The sequence below is a fragment of the Amblyomma maculatum genome, chromosome 1 (genome assembly GCF_055883805.1).
Source record: "Amblyomma maculatum isolate TAMU_Amacu chromosome 1, ASM5588380v1, whole genome shotgun sequence".
Classification (NCBI taxonomy): Eukaryota; Metazoa; Arthropoda; class Arachnida; order Ixodida; family Ixodidae; genus Amblyomma; species Amblyomma maculatum.
This window is the reverse complement of record NC_139344.1, coordinates 441,985,705-442,012,625: the sequence shown is the minus strand read 5'-3', so window position 1 is coordinate 442,012,625 and position 26,921 is coordinate 441,985,705. Positions and strand designations below refer to the sequence as shown.

At 43.6% G+C, this 26,921-nt stretch overlaps 1 protein-coding gene and 1 long non-coding RNA gene across 3 annotated transcripts in view; one reads left to right on the top strand and one right to left on the bottom strand.

Annotated features, from left to right (window-relative positions):
• The window catches only part of LOC146209578 (uncharacterized), a 90,081-nt gene that overhangs the window by 16,101 nt on the left and 47,059 nt on the right, over positions 1-26,921 (top strand). The window lies entirely within an intron of this gene.
• LOC146209580 (uncharacterized) lies at positions 5,053-22,171 on the bottom strand. Of its 2 annotated transcripts, none has more exons than XM_084601858.1 (4): positions 21,932-22,171; positions 18,826-18,915; positions 14,618-14,714; positions 5,053-5,529 (listed from the first exon to the last, which is right to left on the bottom strand). In XM_084601858.1, the coding sequence occupies exons 1-4, from the start codon at positions 22,143-22,145 to the stop codon at positions 5,496-5,498; spliced, it is 435 nt and encodes a 144-aa protein (XP_084457984.1). In that variant the 5' UTR covers positions 22,146-22,171; the 3' UTR covers positions 5,053-5,495. The 2 variants fall into 2 exon arrangements, with proteins under 2 accessions (XP_084457984.1, XP_084457974.1); XM_084601848.1 differs by having other exon boundaries at positions 5,061-5,529; positions 18,826-18,948.

Sequence of the window (26,921 nt, the reverse complement as noted above, 5' to 3'; positions counted from 1 at the left end):
CAGTCAGTCAGTTCGTCCGTGTTTTGCGACGTATTCGCCTGTGCTTCGGCTGGACTCCCGGGGATCACCCGCTGCTGGCAAGCCCACGGACTTTCAAGGGAGCGACGCTCGTCTCGTATGGCGGCCACATCGTGACTCTTGAGGCGTCGGACTGCAACAGTGCCCGGTGAACAATTTGGTGTTTGTTTATGTACTCTCTCGTGTTTCATCTGTTGTAAAGCCTCTACGTTATTGGATACCTGTGTAATTGCATGCCTAGCGTTTGTATTCTGTGAACCTCTCGTCTATGTATTTCAAGTGATCTTGTGTATTCCTTTGTATCGTCTCTTGCTGTGCATAAATTGTGTTTTGTTTGTTACTTCTGACTCCGATCCTTTCTCTGGTTTGAACCGGCGACCGCTGGGCACCAAACGACCACCCCCTTCTGTCACCACAAGGTAGTTGAATTCCGGCTGAGCTTGCCACGCAGGTCGAGGGCATCTCCTTTGCGACCGGAACAGCTACCCCCACTCACTCAAAGGGTGTCTGGGAGTGTGCGCACCGTTAAGGGCGCATCGTTAATAATACCCCCTTAATTATTAACGGGTGACACTGGCGTAGTGAAACTTTTGCTCGAAAGCCTTCTTGTGTTTCTATGCGTGTGGTTGCGTGTGGTGTGGCGTTGGTCGATCTCGCAAAAGAAATATTATCTCATTGTGACGTCCCGCAAAACAGTGCATGTACCCCTTTTATTTCGATCTTTATGACATAAAAAAACTAATGAGGCTTATAGGCATGCGCCGTCAATACGTATCTTGGTACGCACACATCCGTAGCCGTTTGCTTTGATGCATTACAAATCAAGCGTAATACTGTGCTCGCCTCAGATACTGCGAAAGTGTAGTAAATACAGGTCCTATAATTTTGGCTTGAGCGGCTCCTGTCTTGGCTCCATCTCGTGACGAAAGAAAGCTACCGGAAGGTTTCCACTAAGAGGGTTTTAAATTACTTTCACGCAATTAGTGCAAAAATTTTTTTGTGGAGTTAAAATTATTTTGAATAAGATGAACACTTGCTCTTTCTGAACAGTGTGGCTATATAAAGAAGGTGAATGCTCACGCAAGTAATTGAGCGGAACTTCAATCCTTTCGCAATAGAATTACATTCATGCTGAGAAACGCAGCTGAAAAAACAACGACTCACAGAAGACACATACACACTCAGATAGCAAATACTCTATTTTGTGCTCCGATGTCTAATCATCTGAGTTTTGTATCATAAATGCAAACCAACCACCTCAACACTAGTGTGTTGAGTTATATTCAACGCAATATTGGTTGAAAACTCTTGATTAGGAATGTTTTAGTATAATTAAGGGTGCGCATACCAACAATACTTAGACACGAATAAGGGACAGGCGATGGTCGCATCTTCCTGCCGGTCTGTAGTTGTGGTGTGCTGCTCCTTTTTCCGCAAATCAACTCGCCCGGACTTGCGATTTCACGAATATTCTGCTAACGTCATCGTGAACAGTCTAGGGAGGATGTATGAAATAGACCCCACGAGTTCTGCCTCACGCCAATCTACTGCAACACCGACTATCTCAACTGTCCGTTTGGAATATACATGAGCTCTGCCGAACTATTCCACCTGTAAGAGGCTTTAGTGAGCTACCACACATATTCAGCTTGAACATTGGAACTGGCCGCCGCCATCCGTTTTCTTACTTGGGTGCGTAGACTTGCATGTATAACTAATCCTCGGTAATCATACTCTCAAACAAGCCAACTAGGAACTCATTAGTTATTGCTTGGGTATAATGCGGGGAATTTATCCTTCTTCTTGCAAAGCTCAGCGCGCCTGAGCAAACACAGCAACACGGGAGATACGCGTTTTAACATAAAGAATAATGGCTAAACCATAAGAGGATTTCATGCCTGCAAGTTTTCCGCCTTTTGCTTGCCGGTCCACAAAAGTTCGTTAATAAGACAGCTCTACGTTAAAAGTAGGATTTTAAAAGCGCCATATTCGGAAGCCTTTTTCAATATGTATGGGGGAAGGAACACACTAATCGTCACATGCATAACGTAGAGTGCGCACGTAATAGACCAACTGCGACAAGTTGTGTCGGGTGTCGCACAGAAGCAGAACACTACTTTCGAGACTTCGGCTTTCGGTACCGTTCCCACACATTTACAGCGTAGTTTGTACGTCTGTTTTAGGTTCCTCTGAAGGTACTGTATAGACAGCAATTAATGGTTGCGTTTCTTACCATTGCAGCACTTCTTTTTTTTTTTCAGCGACGATTGAAAAAAGATCCTAGTGCAAAAGGTTCGAGTAGTGTCCAAATTGATATTTCTGGTAATTACCGGTTAGCGAGAGTTGAATTATGGTAATTGTTTTCAATCAAAGCTGTGAATTACAACATAAAAATCTCCACCTTTCCAAATATTAGCATTTTATATAATAAACAAAATTTAAAAAGAGTTCTCTAAGCTCTTCGTTTCGTTGATTGCTTGATCCCTTCCTATCTGTAACCAACCTCTTATTTCGCTTTACTTGAATCCTAAAGAGCTTAAGGAAGATCTCGATGGCAGGCAGTTTTTGACGCCATATGAAGAATTACCGCATACCCACATAGCTCTATCTCTCGATTAGATCACGTTTTACGCGACAGGCGCGGCTGTGTAGGATATTTTGTTGTTTCCGCTATAGTACAAATGTTGCTCTTGTAAACACGGCAAACGTTAGATTGCGTGTGTTCTACTTAATCTAACCATGTTTATGTATATATAATATGTTTAGGAATCGAGTAAAAACAGCGCTAGGGGAGACGAAACACGTGAACGACAAACAGCGCATGTGTCCGTCGTTCACGTGTTTCGTCTCCCCTAGCGCTGTTTTTACTCCATTCTTAAGCATGTACCAACCAGCCAGTATTTCCCTCTTCTGGAATATAATATGTATATCTCCTTTTCTTCATATTTCTGCTGAATGTTCTTCAATGTAAGTGATTCACATCCATAATTAGCGCGCGTTGAATTCTCCAGAAGCTTGTGTACAACAAAGAAGAGCTTGTCTGCTTTGCGTATTGGTTTAAGCTTGTGTGTTTATATTTCGGGCTGCTTTAAGTGTCTTGGAAGAAGACAGTAGAGCAGGTAACAAAACAAAACATAAGAAGCACACATAAAAACAAGGACAACGCTGCAATGACAACTATATTGACCAGAACCCGCGAATCGTCTCCGTGAGATGTGTGACCAACTAGCTCCACGTTTAACTCTGTTGTTACTTTAAGTGATTCATTTTGAAGGTGTGAATCAGGCCTTTTTTTTATGACACAAATATACAAAAGAAGGAGGTACTTCTTGCGAAGGACACGAGTTCCTTATAAAAAATGTCTTCATTTATTCACGTTTTGAGTCCCCTAGTTTAAGGCCAGTTAAAAGGACTGATGTGAGCAAATGCAATTATTGAAGTGAAAATCACCTCGAAGTACTAAAGTATGGTTATCTCTGAAGCGCTTTTCGTAGGTTGTGTCTCAAAGTCATTGCGACCACAAATATTCCACTACAGTTTTCTGCGCCTTAACAGTACCATCAAATCTCTCCAGATTAGTGCTAGGCTCAGGGCAGGAATTTTAAGTTATATTTTTCATCTATTCTCTTCAGATCACCGCCAATACCTATGACTTCCTTCAGCCTTCTTCCTTTTGATTCTTTCAACATTTTCTGTACCAGTCTTGTATTACCCTACTGGAAAAATTGTACGAGATTTGTACAAGACTGCCGTACGCAATTATTGCTGCGTACAGCCTAGGTGAACGTACAGCCTAGGTGAACGTACAGCCTAGGAGAACGTACAGCCTAGGAGAACGTACAGCCTAGGAGAACGTACAACCTAGGTGAACGTACACCCAACGTGGTCGTACAGCCTACGTGAAGTGTACGACATACATGGCATGCATTACTGCGTAATCCCATCACAAAACTAAACGCGTATATATGCAGAGCTGTATGTTAAGAGCTGCCACTGGTCTGTGGGCCAGATGTTTCATGTCCTATTTTCTTCTGCTCCTTGAGGTCTGCTGCATGCCAAAATTTAATCAGTTTATCACCACCTGATTTGCCCGTCCCCTTCGCAGGTTGAATTGGGAAGTTGCGCTTTCTTGTCATGTATTTGACATCGTCGATCAAGTGCAAACCTTAATATGTAGCAGGAGTGTAATGTCACACAATTTATGTTTGGAGACTCTTCAGTCTGCGTTACAATTCTTGTATTTGCATCAAAATGTTTTGAAAATATGTATCATAGTACTGTTGCATGACAGGTGTGTAAAAAATTAGAGCAGTGCAGAATCTGCATTGGAGTAATATGAAAGCACGGATGCTGCTGTTGGTTGCTTAATTCACTTCTTGTTTACCCATTTTAGTCTTTGGTACTTTCAAATTGCGTGCCAACACCCTCCTATGCCCCTTTCCGGCTCTACTTCCGGTTGCGTGTCACATCCTTGACGTCACCCTAATTGACTGATTTGACTATTTTAGTCTTTGGTACTTTCAAATTGCACGCCCAATCCCTTCCTATGCCCTTTTTTTGGCTCAACTTCAGGTAGCGTGGCGTCAGCTTGACTGGTTTAATTAACATGTATTTGATACATCTCGGCCGCACCCTAACTGACTGACTTAACTATATTTTAGTATTTGATACATTCAAATGTGTCGCCAAGCCATTGGATCACAGTAGACAAGCGGAGTTGTGAACAGCGTTTAACGATCTGGGGGTGGCACAGTGGTAAAGCGCTTGGCTGGGGATCCAAGGGATGGAGGTTAGATTCCCGGTGGAGACAAAATTTTTTTTCTTTTGAGGAGGATTCGCACACCTCTTAAGCGTTGCTAGGCAATGCTGGCAGAGCTTGGCGAGGAGGCTGCACAGCTGGCCTTGGCTGTGACGTCACACGCATGCGCAGAACTAGGCTATGTGAAGCCACGCGAAGCTGCAGTCTGATACGCGTAGACAAGCTTTCGCTTCAAAAGGTACGGCATGCAAAAACCTGTGCGTGGTTACCGACCCGCACACAGCATGAGGATTGTTCGAGACTCAGGATTCAAAAGATGCAAAACAGCAGTGTGATCTTAGAGGACGAGAGACATTGACATAGGAATGCTACCATGCTATAATGATACTCTGCATGGTTGCAAGGCTCCTACACCACTCCTCATGTTTGTGTTGCGCATAATACTAATATCCCAGCTTTAGGCCTTGTGCAAGGCCTCAATCAGTGTTTGCTGCAGTTGTGACAAAATGTTTTGCCGAAATGATGCCCTCCATGAGATATGCCTCATGTGTAAAGCATGCATGCTTGGAAAAGACACATGTGGTCACCTGGATTGGCTTTATTCATGCCATGTCTCAGCATGGCTGACACACTGCGGTCACAAAACATCTGCTTTCGGTCCACCAGTTTGGAGCTTGGATATAGGTTCCCTTGTTCTGCTGCTGTTGACCTGTTGGGTTCAGGCTTGGATACAGGTTTTCACTGTGCGACGTCTGCAAAATGCAAAAAAAAAGCAGGACTATATCCCAGATCCAAAAATTCAGCTCATGTCTTTCCAAACATTTTGGGAAAGGGACAAGTAGGTGCTATACTATTATTTGACAACAATTCAATTCAAAAAGTTTCGATTCTGAACTACAGAAATCTGAGGAACTGACACGAGCATACAGACTGTTCAGCATCAGACCCCCACAAACTTTAATATCTCAGTCGAACAGATATTTCAAGGGCCTTCGAACCATGTCCTATCGATCAATCAGATAAATGAAGGGGAAATGAGGGTATTCGTTATAATACATGAAGAAAAGAAGCCAACAGTCGGCGAGGCCAAGGAAAGCACTGGGGATTGTACTTTTTTTTTTCAATTTTTGCTTCGGTAATCACACAAATTAGTAATGTAATCTGTTTAGGGGAAAGATAAACACAAAGTAGAAGCATGTGCCGATGGAGGGGACCAAAGCCACGACCTTCGAATATCGCGTCCGGTGCTCTTCCAACTGAGCTACATCGGCCGCTGTTCCACCTGCTACTTTCTTACGTATTAATGTTGTCTCTATACGAACCTTGAGAGTGTTCACCAGCGCCGCCCTCAACCATAGCGGTGGACGTGGAATGTCCTGTGTTACCGCCAGCGTCACATAGAATGTGATCAAGAGCGAGGGCGAAAGCTGTGCTTTATGCTACCTATGGCTTCAAGACTTCCAGAACCGAGACCCCTGTAGGCGACAAGCAGATAAATGAAGGGGAAATGAGGGTACTCATTATAATACATGAAGAAAAGAAGCCAACAGTCGGCGAGGCCAAGGAAAGCACTGGGGATTGTACTTTATGGGTTTGGTCCCCACCATCGTCACATTGTTTTTCCTTCTACTTTGTGTTTATCTTTCCCCTAAACAGATTACATTACTAATTTGTGTAATTACCAAAGTAAAAATTAAAAATAAAAAGACGAGTACCCTCATCTCCACGTCCACCGCTATGGTTGAGGGTGGCGCTGGTGAACACTCTCAAGGTTCATATAGAGACAACATTAATACCCAAGAAAGTAGCAGGTAGAACAGCAACCGATGTAGCTCAGTTGGAAGAGCACCGGACGCGATATTCGGAGGTTGTGGGTTCGGTCCCCACCATCGGCACGTTGTTTTTCCTTCTACTTTGCATTTATCTTTCCCCTAAACAGATTACATTACTAATTTGTGTGATTACCAAAGTAAAAATTAAAAAAAAAACACACAAAGTACAATCCCCAGTGCTTTCCTTGGCCTCGCCGACTGCTGGCTTCTTTTCTTCACTATCGATCAATGACATTTGTACACCGCTTCATGAAAAGCTACAATAACTACAAAGTCAAGAGAGCAGTGCAAAACTGGAGATTTAAACGGCCTTCGAGAAGTAGAAGTGTGCACTCTTGGATATGGCTCAGCATACACGGCTAAAGAATAAAAATAAACCTGAAAGATTATGCAATCCTACATATATGATCATATGAAGATGCACCTCGACTCAACCTTCTGCCTCTGCTCCAGAGTGAAGGAAACAGCTGTTCCTCTACTCAAGGCTTGGTTAGAATTCATGACGGCCTCCGAGCGTTCCTTCCAACAAAGTCTTCTTGAGAAATACCATGCGGAAAGAATGCATGGAGACCTTGACTGGAACCTTTAGTCCCAGCGATCCTCGAGGCATTTTTTTTTTTAGAAATGAAGCTTTACTTTAATCGCTCCTCGAGTGCAGGAGAAAACAAGTTTTCTCACGAATTTCAAAGTTGCAATGACGTTAATATAGGGCTACTTCGACCTCCACTTGCAAACATGAGGCATTGTAGCGTTCACACGCTGTGCGGACTTCATTCTACTGCATACAAAGCCTTTCATTAAAGCGGATACAATAAGATTCACAGACCCACTCTTTGAAGCATTGGCTCTGTGGGAACCTCAATCTGACTCGAAAATACTGAAACATTGTTTCAAGTACGACCAAGACAAGTCTCCCGAAGTCCATGCAGCTAACGATGAGTATGGATAGCTGTTGTCAGGTGCAGCTTTTAATGCTGTAGTTGATCACCGCATTATACTGCTGTGGTATAGGCATATTTCAAGTTGTCACCGGATGCCTCAGCAACATTTCAGAGCGTGCCGAGTGCCAAATTGCAGCAAGCATTTGACGGCTAACAGCAAACAAAGCATGTGCAGGGGTTTCTATGAACCACTGTGAACAGTGGTGCAATTGTAGGGAATGGCATATTGTAAATAGGAAGAGGGAGGTACCGGAGGTGCAGTTGTGCCATGGAACACCTGTGCTGCACACATCGATGGCTTGCTGATTGCCTCGGTGCATAATGTTTTAGACGCACGGTGCTGTGGGGAGGGGGGGTCAATTCTGTCTTCAGAGTGGCTCAGGGATATTCGCAGTCAAGTACATTTACAATTACAGATCCTAGCTTGCTTGGAAACAAGCAGCATTTGATTCTGGAAAGCCAAATTTCTTGGCTGGGGTGCATGCGCTGCAATATGCTTCTTTGCACTTTACATGTGCTCAACGCTCACCGCCGAGCACTTCGAGTGCAAACACGCAACTAGGTCACTAGATTTCACAGCAATTCTAGCACTTCTCAATGCCTAAATCCTATTCTACACAAGCTTTATGTCAATGACAGAAAATGTTGCCAGACGTGAATTGTTTTCAGCCATTTTTCACAGCTGCCTTGTTCATGCAGTTTGCAAAACATATTTTTGTTCTGTTGTGGCCAAAGAAAGACACAAACGCAGGCAGCCAGGAACGTGAGTTTTATTCACGAATGCCTTTGCTTATATAGCCCTTGTCTTGCGCATGCGCCTAAACTGACATCTGATATTGCGTAAAACAAGGGCTATATAGGCAGAGGCGTTGGTGATAAAACTCACTTCCATTCCCAGCTGCCTGCGTTCGTGTCTTTCATCGGCCACAACAGAGCAGTTTTACTAGGCTGGGACTTTTTTTTATGCAATAAAGCAACTCAGGCTATGAGTAGTGAAGTGCTCCAGAAATTCCAATCACCTGGGGTTCTTTAATGTGCACTGATGTTGCATAGCAAACGGGTGCCTTACTTTTCGTCGCCATCAAAAAGTGGCTGCCGCAACCTATTAGGCTGCGACTCTTGAGGCAGCTTGTTGATGTTGTTCAGAAGGACTTCACATTCGAAAATGACCAGGTTACACGTAGTGGCATGTACTTTCCAGGCCAAATTTTGGCCTTTGTCTTGTCCCTGTAAGCCATGTGTGCTGCCTAGAGTGGAGGGATATTTCTAGAGGATACGAAGTCATAAGAAATGCTGAAAAGCATTCAAGAATCTCAACTGAACCTTGAGTAGAGAAGACTGTTTTCTTCACTTTATAGAGCTGAGGTAGTGTCAAGTCGAGACATGTTTGTGAATTCGACCCCAAGGGCAAAATTTGAATTAAAAACTATTCCACAGGCATAACAGACTCATGCCCTAATGTCAAGTCCTCTGAACGTTCAGAAGCAACCTCTATATTCACAGGCTAACAGAACATGTTTCCCAGGATGCATGAAAAGGCAGCTGTGAAAAACAGCTGAAAACACCTCACTGCCGCTGCGATACAGTTCATGTAGAACATGACATGCATTGAGAAATGTGAAATTTAGTGACCAAATTTGTTTATTAGGGTTTGGTTTGATGTTGCTGCTACACTTGCTCTTTGACCTTGCAGGGCTCAGGGGCAAGGGGAGAAAACATGCATGCTGCTTTGCAACGTATGCACCCAAACAAACAAATTGAACTCCCTGATTGGTTTACAAACAAAGCTGGGAGCCACAATGGTCACTGTGCTTGAAAAGCCATGCCTTCTGCCTACCGTGAATATGTCTCCACAAAACGAGTGAACCAGCCACTTAGACAGCACCGCGAGTCTGAAGACGTCTGTACTACCCTGATATGACAACTAAGCCATTGATGCCTCTAGCACAAATGTTCATTGTTCCAAAGGCTCAACTGCGCTGCTAGTGGGCCCCCAGCTTCCTTTATACGTATGTGCTAAGACCAAAAATGGGAAGACTGCCCAATAGGGGGTGATGAAGAGGCCATGTTTGATGTTTCAATGTCCGAAAGGGGGGGGGGGGGAGGCTGCCACTTTCAGGCAGTGTCTGATGAGTCCTAATCTAAACATCCTGAGCATACACACATGCAGCAGCAAGCGTGCAATACATGTCTAAAGCTGTACGCCGAGATATCTACAGGCCGTCACCGAGTGTTCTCGCTGTCTCCATAGCTCAAGCAAAACTGATCTGCGTGCCCACCACCGCAGTTTTCTCTCAGCACCATCGGAGTGCTGTAAGTCTTCAATTCAAAACCATTACTAGCCCTTTTACACGTAATGTCGTCTGCGACCGTTGTTGGCTGTGATGGTTCTGAAAGAAGAGCAATCACGCCATTGTTGTGCATAGAGCAGCTTGGTAAGATGAGGCATGCGGCTGAGCTCAATACAGGAGGATCAGATGGCGTGACATTTGGAAAAACCCTTTAACGTGAAGTGCGCCGAGCAGCTGCCCTTAGTTCAGATCGAAAGCGAAGCCAGCAAAGCATCTATATCTACTGTGGCTGCATTAGCTGTGCACCGCTGCCTACAAGAAACGCAGTACATCAACTGTGTGTGCAGCCAGCCACACCTACTCTCGCTCAGCTAAAGTCTGCTTTGATTGATTTCCTGCTTAGCCAATGATGCCAATGGTGCTAGTGGGGCCTTTGATGGAGATGCTGGCAGTTAAGACGTGGCTGCTGATTCCGCAGTGCCGGTTTTGCAAAAGCCATTCTTTGCAGGCAGAAGCCCCTTATCGAAACATTTAGGGCAGTGATCGTGCAATCAGAAAGTTCGGTCAAAAATCTGGTTTTCTGGAAAATCAAAGGGTTGGAAGGTATGTACGCAACATGCCTTTCCCCACAAGTGTGTCCCTGTCTCTGGAAGTCACCATGCAGAGCAAACTTGCTCTTAGTCCTCAAATGTGTATCATAGCTCTGCATTAAGTAGGTTCTGAAACATTGCTCCCATATAGTGACAATTTGAAATGTGCAGCACCACAGAAGTATGTGATGATCAATTACAGCATTGCAGTTTGTGATAGGCCATGGTTATGCATACTTGGTGTCAAAAGCTGGGATGTCAGGAGGGTAGCCAAAGCTGTATCCACGAAACAATATGCCAGACGTTCTGGGTTGAACAGGGTTGACCTGGGCCGTCACTCAGCCAATGCTTCACAAAACAGATCTGTGCATACTCACTGCATCCACTTTTGTGAAAAGCTGGATAAACTCGCAGAACAAAGCACAAATAGCGAGCAAATGATATAATGTCCCGTGTTTACAAGTTGAGTGGCAGTCGATGAGCCCTCAAGGTCACCTAACTGCCAACAAATGAAAAGCAGGCATTGAGGGCTGCATGGAGTTGAAGTTCAAGTGAAAGTATTTTTTGTGAAGTGCCAATTTCCTGTCACGATACTCAATCTCACAAGCTGTACGCTGCCCTGCGAATGGCACAAGAGCCCTGGCCCATTCAGGATCATACAGATTATAATAGGTAATTGTGCTCCTACATGCCTCTTGCTCCTTGAACTGACCAGGGTGAAAATGGGGGCACAATTATCTACAAAGGCTCTTTGCAAAACTAAAGAGTATCAGCTATCCTGCATAGCGCAATTCCTGTGGGAAAATATTTTTGCAAGTCCTGGGTGCACAGTCACGTCCCACATGGATGACGTAGCCTATACGACACATATATGTATCTCCTAGATTTTTTTTAACAGATGCGCACTGCTCAGTCAAGACGAGATGCGCGGGAATGTAGTGAGCACTGATTCTGTGCGTTTGCAATTTTTTGCTTTCGTTCTGTTTCTTTCGATAGTTTAGTGTACAGCTTGTATGGGTATGCAAAGCTACGCGGGGACTCTGGAGTTGTCGGCTTTTTCGCATCATGTCACCGGGATGGTGCGTTTGCTCTCCGCAGTGTAATGAATATGTGCAAGAGTACTTGCCGTATGTGGGGCTGCATATATTCAGTACCAGAGCTTGAGTTATTTGCGTTATACACATGCAGTTTTGTAGTGGCGCAAAAAATTATTCTGTCGAGACAGAGTATCTTCTGAACGGTGCATAAACATTGATGTTTGGATTAAGCCATGAAATAGTATACAAGATGTTTCACACAAGGTTTGGTTTGGGGTTTAATGCCCCAAAGTGATTCAGGCTTGTATCACATAGCGGGCTTAACTTAAGGTACAAAACCTGCCCCAGTGCACGGGCACAGAAGCAGCCAAATCTTCAGTGCTCCCTCCACTGCCACTCAGGCTATCGCAGCGCACACCTCACTGCTACGGGAAAAAAGGAGCAAGCGTGCATACTGCTCTGTGCTTTGCCAAGGGCAGCTCCAGGCGGTCACTCGTTTGAAACAGCACCACCTGCGCTGGCCAAGCCCCCCCCCCCCCCGCCCCCATTTTTTTATCCTCTCCGCACTACTAAGTAAAAAATAAAGGAAGAAGCATACATGCTGCTGTGCGCTTAGCTCAGAAAACAGCTAGACCCCCCTCCCACTACCTCCACTCCCCCTTCCCACCCACCCACAATTTATTGAGCGCCCCGGGCAGCTTGAAGCAGTCACTCGTTTTAAAGCACTTTGACAGCCAACCTCCCAGTACCCTTTCGTCCTTCCCGCATAGACGAGGAAGACCTTGCAGCCCTTTTCTCACTCCCTCCCAGTAGAATGAAAAAGGAAAAAAAAACCGCCACGCAGGATATGCACGAATAATACAGACACGTCACTTTTGTGTCAACAAGGTATGAGTTGCTTTGGCCTGAGCAGAAGATAGGGAGGACTAAAGATTTGACTGCTTCTGTGCACAGTGTGTTAGAGCACAGGGCTCAATCGGCCACCTTTGTACCTTAAGTTAAACCCGTTACATGAAACAACTATAGTGCTAAAAAATTGTTAGTTCAATAACTAAGCCACATCTTGTATAAATTCACAGCTTAATTTCAAACATCAACATTTATGTGCCCTTAGAAGATGCTCTCAGTCTTGACAGCTACTTCTTTTCACCACTACAAAACTGCAAGTGTGTGGTGTGCATGTGTGCAAATAACTCATGCGCTATAAATATGTTCGCAGCCCCACATAGGGTCAGTACCCTTGCACATTTTCATTACAATGAGGAAAACAAACGCACGATCCCACTGCGAAGAAGCAGACTCATGACTCAGTTCTTGTGTCGCTCGAATATCAGCAACCCTGCCAAACCACCAGAAGAAAAAGAACGAAAGCTAAGCAAAAATTGCGAACACACAGAATCAGTGCTCACTCCACATTCCCCTGCATCGTGCCTTTTGACTGAACAGCGCTTTTCTCTCAAGAAAAAAAAGAATACAAACTCCACGAGTAATGTGTAGGTGACATATAGTAGGCTATGTCAATGAAGTATTATGTGATTGTGCACTGAGGACCTGCAAAAATATTCTCCCAATCCCCGTTGCAGCAGAAGTTGGGTGCCATGCTGAATATTTCTGTATTAAGTCTCATGTTATGCACGAATCTTGGGAGGAGCATGCCTTCTCTATTGAAAACCAGAAGGGAAGGGAGGGGGGTTATGAATGGTACCTGTAAGGTTAAGGTGCTCTTAAGAGCTTAATCCCTTTAATAGAGAGAGCAAACCAATACGGAGTGGAGCAGGTAATGGATGTAGTCATTGTCACAAGAGATGTCTCTTGGCAGCACCCTATTTCTGCCCCCAAAACAGGTTTTACCGCCACAGTGAAGGGGTTTTCGCTGAGGAGAGAAGCACTGCAGAAGTATTCTGCCAGAACAACCCCATACCGCCATTTACATTTGCTGAAACTTGTGAGTTCTCCCTCCTCACTCACAAATTATGAGGATGTGCTTTGGTCTACTCTCCATGGAAGGGGTATGGTATCGGTTACCTTTAAGCCTCAAAACAATGCTTTTCACAAACACGCACATATTTCAAGGTGGAAGCAAGGCCACCTGTTTCTTGCCACATTTGTTATCATCAGCAGCTGCATTTCAATGAGGACAGAAGCCAGCAACACTTTCCTCAGTAGTTTGTAGTACCTCCGCCGCCAATACAGCTAGCCGAGAAGTAATAACTGCTTGACGTGATTCCACATGCACAAATTACATCAGCTTAACACTTAAAAGTACAGATAACACTGAATTTTCCCATCCAATTAAACGCTCAACCACTTCCTTCTCAGTTGCTGCAGTGCTACTGGCATCCCGGTACGTGGCATTCCAGCCATGGCGGTATGGTGAAAATCTGCAACCAGTATGCACTCAAGAACTCTGATCACATGTGGCCGGCCTGCCACTACTCAGAATACTGTCAATCATATTCAAATGAAAGATGGTAGTACTTATGAGAAAGCAGTGCAATGTCAAGACTACTGAAACCTATATCGACTGCATTGCCCCTACTGTACTCTGCTAGATTAACTTGCAGTCAGAGGAATATAACTAGCCCAACAACTGCAGCAACCACAGTGAAGGTGCATGAGCTTCACTTCAAGGTGTACTATCCTCACATCTTATAAAATCAGCTGGTAATGAGATTTGTTTCAAAACTTCTGGCTTTTCCTACCTTAAAAAGAAACTTGCATTTTCTGTAAAATAGCATTTTAGTGAATAGAATGCAGAAATGTATAACACAAGCTAGCTTCAGCTTGTCCTCAATGTCCTTTTATTACCCTAAAGCTGAACATGAGCTATGAGAGACATCATGAAAGAGGGCTTCTGGGCTAATTTCCAGAGCCCTCCCTCTTCCACAAAAAGTTCTTTAAACTGTGCACTGGCACTGCCCAACATGTAGGCAAATTTGCATTTTGCCTGTATCGACAGGCCCCAGGCACCATTCCATTCCATATTCTCAGGCTCAGCAGCCAAATGCCATAGCCAGTAAGCAATGGCAGCAATCAAAGAAAACACTGAAGAAACCTGAACCTCAAAATAAACATAAGGAGCCACAAATGCAATAGTAGGTTAGGCAGATAAGAAACTACACATGCTGAAAAATGTCTTCAGCACTTACATCAATGTCCTACTTGCCCACCATAGCACTGTGTGATTCTGGCAAAGGGTATTGTAGAGCTTGAAGAAGCCATTGCTTTGAAGCCACATGGAGCTTGCTGTAAGGTAAAAAGTACCATGAACCAACAAATCAAAGCGTAATATAGTGCAAGACCTACATGCAGAGGCTTTGTGAGCAAGAAATAGAGGCATAGAATAGGAACACCACAATACTTTTTTTTTCTTGAAATGATGCGTGGCATGCTGGTGTAAGTCACTGTATGAATTCGCCTCTGCCTGCTAAGTAATCCTAGATTAATATTTTTTTGGATTCAAACTTTCACTTTAGGATTGAATTCGTTGAAGGGCGACTGCCTATAAAGCCAGAGAAGAAACAATGTTGACATCACCCGAGACATACCAATACTGAAATAAATCCTTTCACTCCATCTCGTCGCCAGCCTGGCAAAAGAACAGGTCAGGCATCACAGTGCCCCTAGTTACAAATAAAGCATTTACTTGATTTTAACTGCAAGTACATTTTAACATCAACCTATCCATAATCCACTAATGCCCACTAGGCCCAAGATCAGACAAGCTCTCCCTTTATGCTTTATATCGAGCGAGCCTCTTAATTTGTAGTGCAGGGCCTTAATACATGCCTGTAACTACAATACTACTTTTCTAAGAGATGTGGAACTTCATTAGAATTCATTTTATGACCTAAGTAGCAGAAATTGTATTTTATCTTGAAACAAGCAGCCCAAAAAAACAAGGCTGTGAAAGGAGACAAGACAGGCGCTAACTTGCAACATATAAAGGAGTCAAGCAACAATGCAAACCACTCAATCACTTATAAGCAGAAAGCAAAACATGGGTCACTAAAATTTAAGAGCACTTCCCTAATCTAGATATCCCAACTCACTGCATGTTAACACGATGGACGGCTCACTAGCACATTCATTACCTAGTCGTGAAATGCCTTCAGCTTCAATGATTTTCCAGCTGATTTGAAATGGATGACAGCCAGAATGTGCGCAGCTGAAAGAAACTGAAAGCAACCAGCGCATTCTTTACAATGCACAGCCAAGTTGGTACCTCTACCTATATCTACATAAATGGAACCGCTCGGATATTTTAGTGATTGATGTTTTGCTGTCTGCTTATCAGTGACTGAGCAGTTTGCGGCGTTGCTTGGCTTTATATATTTCATGTTTGCATCAATAAAATTTAGTTGCGAGTTACTGCCTGCTTGCCTCCTTTCACATCCTTGTTTTTTCGTGCTGCTACTTTCAAGATGACGCCTTACTAACTCATGCAAATTGCCATCCTTCTCAAAGTATGTTAGTCAAAGAAATTTACTTCATTTGGTACTGACCAACACACATGACCAGGTTTGATGCAACTTAAAGGCGATCAAAGAGAGTATCATCATAGAGCATGAAAGTTGGCTCAGAAATGCACCTCTCCATGCCAGTGTAGCCTGCACAGACATGAATTTCTGTGGTAAACAAAACACTGGGCTGCTGCAAGGGTGGTACAGCAGAAGCAGAGGGTGCTCCGACAGTAAGAGGAAATATGGCATTGAATCTTGCTATACACGGAGACATGTTGTGGGCTAAGCAGCCAAGGTACGAAAGGAAAGGAGACAAGTTTTAGTCTCTTTGCCGAGGAGAGTGGTTTGCTCACTATTTGGGCTAGGCATGTGCAGGCTTGAAGTGAAGGGAGAAAGTTGGAGAGTTAATGCAAGGTCACTAGCGCTGAAGTAACCCACTCTACATGGCAAGGGAAGAGAGGTATGTTGCCTTCACTTTCTTGCCTAGCTTCAGCTGCATAGCCAGACATTTAACCCTGAGTATAGTGATGTGCTACTGTGTAGAATTGAACACTGAAAGTAGCACAGGAGTACAGCATCATTATTCTATCCATGATAAACAGGTAATACAGGTAAAGAGCATGCTGCGCTCTAAGGTTGCTGACGGCGTATTTACTTATCTTACATTAAAAAAAAAGTTAGTGACCCATAAATATGATACTTCTGCTATTATGAGAACTCCATAGCTATGTAAATTGCATGAAGAAAGTGAACCTATGGATAGCTTGCGCTGACGACACACTAGGCACCCACTGGTGAACCAAAAGTAGAGCAAAAATCTGTCTAATTTGCATTCACCATCTTCATCATGCAGGTATTGCAGACACTAAGCACAGTTCACCATCATAGCACTTATGATATCATCCAAGCCATCTATAAAAGCTACCCAGATTATCACATGAACATTTCAGTAGAGATATGACTTTCCAAGGGTCATATTATGACACTGACCAAATTCTCATGAAAAAAAAAATTATGACCAAATCAGCACCTTTCTCGGAGTTCAGTGCATGGGCGTGAGATATGCTTTTACACTTCTTTTCGTCAACTGCTACTGTTTCAGGAAAAGGGGTCATCAAACTAAGTAACCTGAGTAGAGTTGCAAACAACGAAATTTAGGAGTGTGGTGAGGGGCAGACTTTGTGGCATTGCGAAGGTACTCTACTAATGCTAACAGTAGGCAGCCTTGATTTGATCATGGTGTTAACATGCCAAAGAAACTGACTTCGAGGGTCAGCCATTGTAGATAGCTCTGGATAATTTCGACCATCTACGCTTCTTTAATGTGCACTGACACTATAAAGCACATGGGCACCTAGCATTTTTCCACCATCGAAATGCAACCACCCCAGCTAAGACCGAGCCCGCGTCACCCAGCTCACTAGTCAAATGTCCTAAACGCTGAAGCTGCCACAGCAGGGTGTAGGCAGCCTTGAGGCAGGGTTGCATTTGCAGGCATGTTTTGTACAAGTCAAGCTTATATAAGCTAGGTATGGCCAAACTGTGGTTCATGAGTAGCATGAGGCTCCTTGCAAAGTCCAGGTGCAGTTCACGACTGCTTGGCACCTGTCCACCTCTCACCATTCACAGTATTTCTGCATCTACAGCCAGCTTCTTTTTTTTTAGGAAAAAACAAAACAAAAATACAGCCAGCTTCTCTGTTCTTTCCCCTTTAAGTTCCAAACCACCTTTTGTTTAGTATTCTTTTGAACAATGAAACAATGTGCCACCCTATGGACACACATCTAACAGAGCTGCTCACGACTGTAAACATGCTCATTCGAGAACTTCAATCTGCTTGCTTTACAAATGGGGCAGTAGAGGCATATTAACAGTCGTGGCATGAGTTCTTCACTCTGACCACCTGCTTTGTTAAATAAAAAAAAAAGTCATTATCATCATTTACTTTGCTCTTTGTAAAATTGCCTTTTTAGTCTAGAGTTCTCATTAAAGGTATGGCAGCTGTTGCTGTAGGCCCATAGTTAACGAGCTGTCTGACATATGCCCGCACTGCACTCGCTTGCTCATACATGGAGCTGAGCCTTAGCAACCTTCGTGGTGATGCAAAGAGATGTTTGCCCATGCTAACATCTTGGCATTTCCATAATGGCGCAGATCAGTGTCTCCACTCCCACTTGTGCTGTGAGCATTCCTGTCACTAGCACATATTGAAACCAAAAGCGATGGCAGCAGGCAATGTGACATATGCCAGCAGAGAGATGTTCACTTGCTTTTCCTCCACACATAGTGAATTACAATCCCAGAACTTAAGTGGATTGCCCGCTCCACAACAGAGCACCTGCATCCAGCACAGATTGTGTCCCGACTGTGTTTGGAACTCATGCTAGCGCAAGTAGGTAGTGCCCATGGACTGACAGAGGAATTGCCAGTCATTCTGTGCGCTAGCCTGTGCTTCGTGTACACATGTCGTCTGTTTTAAACCTGTAATAGGTCTTAGAATGGTGTTGACCTCAACAGTTTATGCCATTCTTTCAGATAGTCTAGTGCGGGCAAGCATGGTAAGATTTCTTTGGCACTATTCTCAAATAAAACAAAGGCTCAGATCACTGTTTTCACTGTTTCAGAGTTGAGGAATGGCTTCGAGTTCACAAATAGCACACAAAGATTGTTTCTGCACATAGTTTTCCAGTCGCACTCTGAGCTGAGGTCTTTAAAAAAGATTATTGCAGAATACTGCTGCTCTCAGACTTGCTGTCCTCAAAAGTGAGCACTAGTTCATGACAGCAATTTGCATTCGTAGCAGCGGCAAGTACCAATAGTCGATTATTGCAGAGGGCACAGCAAGCGCAGCAGAGACAATCTACTGGAAATGGTAGGTGCAGCTGAACACATACTCAAGTAAATTTCCAGCCGGTCCTGTTGATTTCGGCAGAGCAATCCAGACTGCTCCATGGAGCGATCTTGGCTCAGCAATCGCTCCTCATCTGCATTTGGAAGATGAAACCTGTGTTCCGGATCTGCATTTGGAATACAGTTGGTCCAAAATGAGCAGAAAAGAATGTTCTGTAAGTGACCACAGTCTGTTATTGGAATTCACCATTAACAGAGTTTTACTATCTACCACCTCGATCTGCTCATAATTTAAGTAGCATTATAAGTCTGTAATCCTGCAGGGACCTCCGATCTCACACAAAGGATTCAGTGGCGCAGCAGGCACAACACACATCAAGAGGTGCCAGATAGTGTAACTTGTAAGAAATGTTATGCTAACTCTTCGTTACTTGCTAGCAGAGCAAACAGTATGTCCGTCATCAAACCTTCTTTTAAACCCCACTTCATGGCAATGGAAAAAGGCATTTCGAGTCCACTTGAGGTCTAACTTAGTACAGTAGCGATGAACAAGCCCCTGAGCCTGCCATGTGCCAAGGCGTAAATGCGCTTCACTGTATTGCACGGGTGAACAACCGGAAGGCTGGAAGCTTGAACAATCTGTTTCCAGAAAATGGTGACGTTGTTTGAGCAGTTAGGTTGAATAATAAGCAAGCACTCTGCCCGTACCTTCATCTACTGGATTTCCTCTCAAAGGTATGTATGCCCAGCAAACAATGTCTGCAACTTAATCCAGGAGTAAAATCACAGCATGTTCTGAGGACTTCGATCATAACATTGAGTTTTTGATCATTCCAGTCACCTCAACATCAAATCCAAGACATATGTGGCAGCTTATGGAACATTCGCACATACAAAACACACCGAGAAATGCAAGCCAGTCAGTCTAAAGGCAGCCTATCATCCTCATATTGTTCATAGCCTTCCTAGTGCCACCAAGTTTGCTTCCCTACCACCCTCTGAACATGCAATGTTCCACCCCAACTCGGGTTACACACAAGCAGTGCACCAAGAAAGGCAAAAGTTCATCCCTAGCTCCCACTACGTCAACTTGGATGAATGTGCAGAGTCGGACCAGATATATAAATTTTCACAAGAGAATTCAGTCAAGTGCCATCTTTCCATCTTTCAACTTTACTTGCTCTCTAGCAGATCTAGCTTGGATTCATTTTGCACTCAAAGCTCAAGTTATGTTTCAACAACTTCAACATATTTATCAGGACTGCAGTGCAACTGCCTCTATTATCCAACCCTTTTTTTTTTTTTTGCTGAAGTTGACATGGTGAGTGAGCAGTCTAGTTATACAATAATTTTTTTCAGTTTTAACAGACAATTAGAGAAATAATTTTTGTGAGCTTTCCTTTTTAAAGCTGCTTTGCTGACAAGTTCCTGCCTGCAAGCCAGTGAAGAAAATGTGGGATTATAGCTATCTGCACACTTCCATTAAATGATCTCAACACTGACATGATGATCAAGTGATATCTAGGAAGATATTGGCACCAGCGCAGCAAGCAGTCTGCTGCTTGTGCATCATGACGGGCCAATGCTATCGAACTGCCAAACCTTTTATCATGTCAAAACACGCTCACCCGATCAATTATGAATTGTGAAAGGCTACGCACTGAAAAGTGGAAACACATCCATCCAAAAAGTAAAAAGAAGTAAATTGCAGAATGTAACGTGACTGTTCAAACTATGTATGGAAGTGCATGCGGCCACCAAACGATTCATAAATGTGGTAGCCATTCATGAGCTAGATCCAGACACACCACCACTTGTTGTTGCGACTAAAGGAAGAAGATAACGAAAATGCATGGGCCTACTACTGGCTCTGTAGCTGAGCCACCTCCACTGCCTCGTGCGGACAGAAGAGAAAATAGAGAAGAAAAAAGTGGGAGAGAGAGGCACGTCGCAACAGCCGTCGTCCACCACTGAAACGGTAGTAGGTACAAAGACTGCCTACAACAGATAGAAATCCAGTGGCAGGCTAGCCCCCGCCGCAAGCTGCGGTGACCTACCAATCGCAGCACCGTAGGGCCAGGAGCAGCCACCCCCCGAAACCACTTCCTTATCAACATCTACAGTTGTTTCTACAAAACATGCATAAATTTAAACAAAAACACCACACTGGTATGATACCTTGAGCAAAGGCTTGTTTTGCTTGGAATCCTGCATGCACTCCTCAATTTAAAACCTGCATGAATTTCATACACTGAGTACAAAAAAACCTGCACACATTTTGATTCACATTTCATATCAGGGAAGATGTCGATGGGGCATCTTAGCACAATTAGTTCAGATTTTTTTGCTTCATTTGTAGATAATTACAGAAGAAAATCAATACTATTGGTACTGTTGAATGCATAATTAACTTTACACCTTACTGCTATTTCTGGACTGAAGGCCTGAGTTTGGTGTCTGTCATTTATATGCACTTTGTAGTTTTTGTGGATTACTTCAGTCAAAACAAATTATGCAAAAGAAAATGTGAAGCCAATACAGGTGAAAAAATTCAAAAATAGCTAAAAAAACTTTTTTTTTTTTGCCTTCTACTTGCACCCAAGGCTCGACAATGGTGCTTTAAGTACGATTACAGCTGAATCATACTGCCGTCGCGTGTTCGCCGGCTCCTTATCCCATAATCCGCAATATTTATAGAACATTTGAATAATGAGCTAGCCCTGTCGTAACGCAGGTAGGTTTTACCGCTTATTCAGTCCGTGTAAATTCAATGCACAAGCGCCGGAGCTTCAACTGCAGCACAACGTAAGGACCGGGTCGAGGCACTTACGAAGTTGCCCATACTAAATTCTTGCCGAAGGCTGAATCGCAGTACGGCACCGGCATCATGCACTCCGCAATGAGCTTACGAATGATGATTTGTACGGCATATTTTACTCCAATCGTGCAGCCCACGACACTGTCTCTTTTCCAAGACACTGCAAAAGCATTAACACCCCCCCCCCCCCTTACTTTGTCAAAACCAAACAACCGTTTGTTATGAACGCGTCTTGTTGTTTACGAACTAACAAACTAGCATTGTGTTGGCATGCATGACCAGTTCTGCGCTGTTTTCAGAAGAATGTGCAGGACAGAAGGAAATTTACTTACATCTGAGATGCCAAACGTGTCCCGGGTGGTGACCGCCCTCCAATAGTCCCGCCGTCAGCGTAGTGTTTCCAGTGAAAGCGCACAAAGGAAGACGCACTATCTGTTGGGCACGCCGGCACACTTTTTGCACAGGTTTACACAGAACCTGACGACGCTTCTGCACATCGCACGAGCTATTTTGCTGCGCTTTGTGCCTCGCAAATCTCGAGAGCATGACGCCGCCAGCAGCACAAAAGAAAGCGCGACGCCGCCACCAATGGCTATGACTAGCACTACAGCTTCGGCCGCTTCGGCTGGTTTCGACTTGTTTCGGTTTCGGAAGTTGCCGACTTCAACGGCTTTGCTGTTCGCCTAACAGCGGCAAGCACGATGTCAAGTGTCTACGCACTAACGCTACATGTTTGTCGTGTATGCGCGCCTGTAGTTTGCGCATTCAGAAATGTGGCGGTGCTAGCGAAAGCTAGCGGTGGCGGAAAAGACCACCGTGAGTTTCGCTTCTTTTTTTGCGATGCTGGAAAAACTATGCGTGCTTGTCATGTACATACGTCGGGTTGACAGATAAGAAATGCGTTGCGGTGGTTCAGCAAATCGGAGCTTTGGCCCAATGCATCGCCAAGTTCCTTGCGAAAATTCCTGATCATAAACAGCGACAGTGGCCATTGTTTTAGTTGTGTGTTTATATTGGAAGATCAAGTGATTTGTTTGGAAACAGACGCCGAATCCTGCTCGCACACTGTTCCACTGGTCACCCGCGAGCGATACTTTCTTTTGTGATGTGTGCATCACTACTATCAGTGTTCAACTCTTGAATGGTGATGAAATTTTAATGGCTCTAGCTTATAGCAAAAGCAAAAACAGTTGTGTGAAAGAATGGCGCCTGCAGTCAGGCAAGATATGCGACATGCAAAAATAGCTTACCGGTCAAGCTTCAAGCGAAGACAGTGTGGGGTGTTTACGTGGGGATCCGGTAAAAACGTCCCCGGAAAAAATGTCCCTATTGGCGAAGTAGGAAAAAATGTCCCCGAACGGGGCTGGAGTCTTGCGCTATAGGACGTAGACTACGTTTCTCCGTGGCGAACTGCAATGATGAAGGATGCATGTAAACTTTATTACAGCGGTTTCACCTGTCGACTTGGAATTGACCGCGAACATCGAATTGATGCGGGCATTCATGACAAAAAAAATTATGGCAGCGGTAATACAGTGACAGTGACATGCTTTAATTTACGCAGTTCTTGTAAACATTTCGGGCCCCCAGAGGACGCAGGTTCCATATGATGATTACATTTAACTTAAAGCCGAGAAAGAATGGCATAACATTTGTTCGTTTTTTTCATGTGTGTTCCAGAATAAATATTTTTTAGGGCCGATTTTGGCCTTGGGGACGTTTTTTCCTAGTTGCCGCTTCTTCAGGGGACGTTTCTTCCGGAGACGTTTTTCCGGGGACGTTTTTACCTACACCTGTTTGCGTGCACGTTACTTCAATTAAGCACTAATGAAACTGACCATACAAATATTTCAACTTGTCTCTGTGGCCTACAGCATACATGCAGTAAAGAAGCAAAAGCAGCCAAGCTGCTTGTTCCATGCAGCATAAATAATTATGCACTGCTGTTGGAAACTGCACAGCATATATTGGTGGACGATCGTTGAACGTGCAGCTTTCTTCAATAGGTTACGCATCTCGCGTGACGCAGCCTACAGTGACACTGAAAAATTTGCCATCTAAAAGACATTTCCTTGCAATATTATGCTGCAGCATATATGTGTATAGTATGCATAGCTTCGAGATGCAACACATATACTGTTGGTATCGCCCCTCATAAAGTACTAGGATTTTTGCATCTTTTCATCAGTCTAAGATCACCGACTCAATCGTTTCTTTTTCTTTTTTTTTTTTTCATTTGACAATGAGACTGACAGCATTTGCAAGTGTCATTATGCAGCAGAAAGCTTCAATTCAGAGTAGTTCAGTTCAGCAAGGGTTTGTTATAGTCTCAGGAAACTTAAAAATGGCGTATAGATGTAGATGTGCAAGTCAAAACTCAAAAGGCTGTAGCAACTTTTTTGCTCGGCATATCCTTGCGCTGAAAAAGAGAGTCAGACCGGTTGTTTATAATCAGCCAAATGAGTGATGTAGAGAAAGAAGCAGAATTGTTATCATCTTCTCTCCCACCCCATCTGTTAGTGCTGTTCAGTCGTTTGAGAATTGTCTTTCTGTGGTCTTTGCAAGGGATTATGAGTTCGTGAAGTTCAGTACTGGAGTTGGCTTTCACATTTCTGTTATCACACTTACTTTTCCTTCTACAGATGAAACTCCAAGCCAATTCTTCATACAAACTTGTGATGCCTGACGGTGGTAAAGCTGTGCAGTTATAGTGCGTCACCTCCATTCATATGCAAAACACAATATAAGGGTGATTTTGACTGCCAGTTTGACTATCGTATACATGGCAGCGGCAACACATCAACATTGTGCACACAGCATAGTGGCAGATACAATGAACGAAGGGCAGTGCTAGTCAAGGTGTGCAGCAGGAACATCATTTACTAAACTTTAAGTGAACAGTTCTCATTCGACTGAAAAGATTCTGCACAATAAATACCAAAAAAATCCCGATTAGTCGACATATTGGTCATGGCATCACAGTTACATGACCTCGTGTGAGAATTTCAAACATCTCATAGTGAAATAAAGCTAACAAAATAGGGAGGGTGCAAATGAAGCCAATTATCAAGGAAGCTCTTCTAATGAGGACATTTCAGAAAATAGTAGTTTACCAAAATAAATACGTTGATACTAAAGCTCAACCCATGTGTGCCCTCTGCATGCAATGTCTATAGCCATGTAGGGTCAAAGGTGTGTTAGTGGGGCATTTAGGGAATGCTGTTACATTGGTAATAATTTTGAAAAGTAGATAACTTTAAACGAGAAAAATTATATAAAAATTTGCAGAATGAAAATGCAGTTCATGTTTAAGATGCTGTCACGTCTATTATTGAGGTAAACTAGCTGAAGCTCCAAAATTATTTTAACTTTGTGTAGCTACTTTCTCTTCTTATATTTTGCACTGATCATTATAATTAATCTTTGACCTTCTGCATGTTATGCCACTGATGTGCGTTCAATGAATTAAGTTACAATGCTCAAATCTTGTCTTAGTTCATCTTATTTCTTCCGCATTTCTTTCATGCCATGATATATATATTGCGGATACATTTTTGTTTTGTGATATGTTCATGCTGAACTCTGTATTTATTAAAGAATATGTATTCTATTGCCTATATTTTACATTAAATGTAAGCAGCACGCCCATGTAGATATACGAAAGCATTAAACTTGAAATATATATGGCATATATATCAATGATTATTCAGGAATTAACATGTAAATACAATATGGTTCGCCAACCAGATGAAGGAAATTGGTATCAACTGTCTAACTCGGTGATAAACTGTAAAACTATGACACAAACTTTAATTCTCTTAATGATCTTTTCTATTTAACTGTCAAATATGAGGACATACATGCGGATGATACCACTAAATGGCAGAAAGTGAAGTGGAGCTCAAGAGACTTCTGATGCGCGTACAAGAAGAGAGTGAGAAGTTTGGACTTAAACTGAACATTAAAAAGACAAAGATCATGGCGTCTTGCCCCATCAAGTCCTGGAGCATAGAGGGACAAGAAGTGGAAACCGTGACAGATGTTCTCTTCTTGGGCTCCAAGGTAACCCCGGAAGGAGACTGCAGTCATGAAATTAGGAGACGCCTACTTCTGGGAAATAGAGCCATGGCTAGCCTTGACTGCCTAGTAAAGAGCAGAGACATTAGTCTGCCAACCAAGATCCATATAACTCGTGCTATGGTCTTTCCAGTTGTGATGTATGGATGCGAGAGTTGGGCTGTGAAGAAGGCTGACCGCCGAAGAATTGACTCGCTTGAATTGTGGTGCTGGCGGAGAATCTTGAGAGTTCCTTGGACGGCCAGAAGATCAAATCAGTCGATATTGTTGACCATAAACCCTGACTGCTCATTGGAGGTTCAAATTCTAAAGTTAAAGCTCAGCTACTTTGGTCATCTGATGAGAAGAGAGGAGTCGCTCGAGAAAGATTTGATGTTGGGAAAGGTTGAGGGTCACCGGAGAAGGGGTAGGCAGCGAACGCGATGATTAGATGGCATCCTCGAGGCGCTGCAGATGAAGTTATGTGATGCTAGGAAGATAGTGAGAGACCGGAAAGCGTGGCGTGATATGGTTCATAGGGTCAAGAAGAGTCGGACACGACTGAACTGAACTGAACGGATGAGGACATACGTCTATGAATATCTTCCAAACCAACTAGAACATCCAATTGAGAACTATATATATACCATATGAAGTGCCATTTGAAATCCCGGGAACCAATTCAAATTTTCAAAACCACTTTGAATATCCAATAGGGTAGGACATATATGAATTGTAATCCTGTATAATATGGAAAATCCAGTTGGGATTCTAAAGGATCATTATGAACGTGAGAACAATTGGGAGTGCCCATTGCTTGCAAAACCATTTGGGTAATTCCGTCACCTGCCAAATTGGTCGTAATTTTGTGCCCATTTGAGCTCATATATGGCTGTATCTAATTGGGTCAGTGTGGGGCCGAATGGAACCATGTTATAACTGGTTTAATTTTTTACGGGGAGGCTTAGTGAGCCAACTGAACTCGCATGGACCCTGAATGAGCACTGCGAAATCGAATGCTGGTGCTGTACGAGCATCGTGATTTTAAGCGAGCATTACGATGTCTCCTACAACTGAGCGTACGAGCTCTACGAGAGTGCGTACGGCGTCTGCGGGGGTTTTACGTGAACTGTACGAGATCTTCTACAAGCTGCTTGAGCCCTCGTACATCTGTACAAGACATCCTACAATCCTCGTACAACCCTACGAGACATCGTACACGCTCTAGGAGACACCGTAGACGCCCTACGAGACATCGTACAATCC

What these genes read in the sequence shown, in the direction of transcription:
- LOC146209580 (XM_084601848.1), bottom strand. Translation starts at nt 22,145, where the DNA reads ATGCTCTCGAGATTTGCGAGGCACAAAGCGCAGCAAAATAGCTCGTGC. An exon ending in ACACGTTTGGCATCTCAGAT is followed by an intron (nt 18,949 to 21,931) that starts GTAAGTAAATTT and finishes TTCCAAATGCAG; the next exon opens with ATCCGGAACACAGGTTTCAT. An exon ending in TGGGCAAGTAGGACATTGAT is followed by an intron (nt 5,530 to 14,617) that starts GTAAGTGCTGAA and finishes TGCATTTTGCAG; the next exon opens with ACGTCGCACAGTGAAAACCT.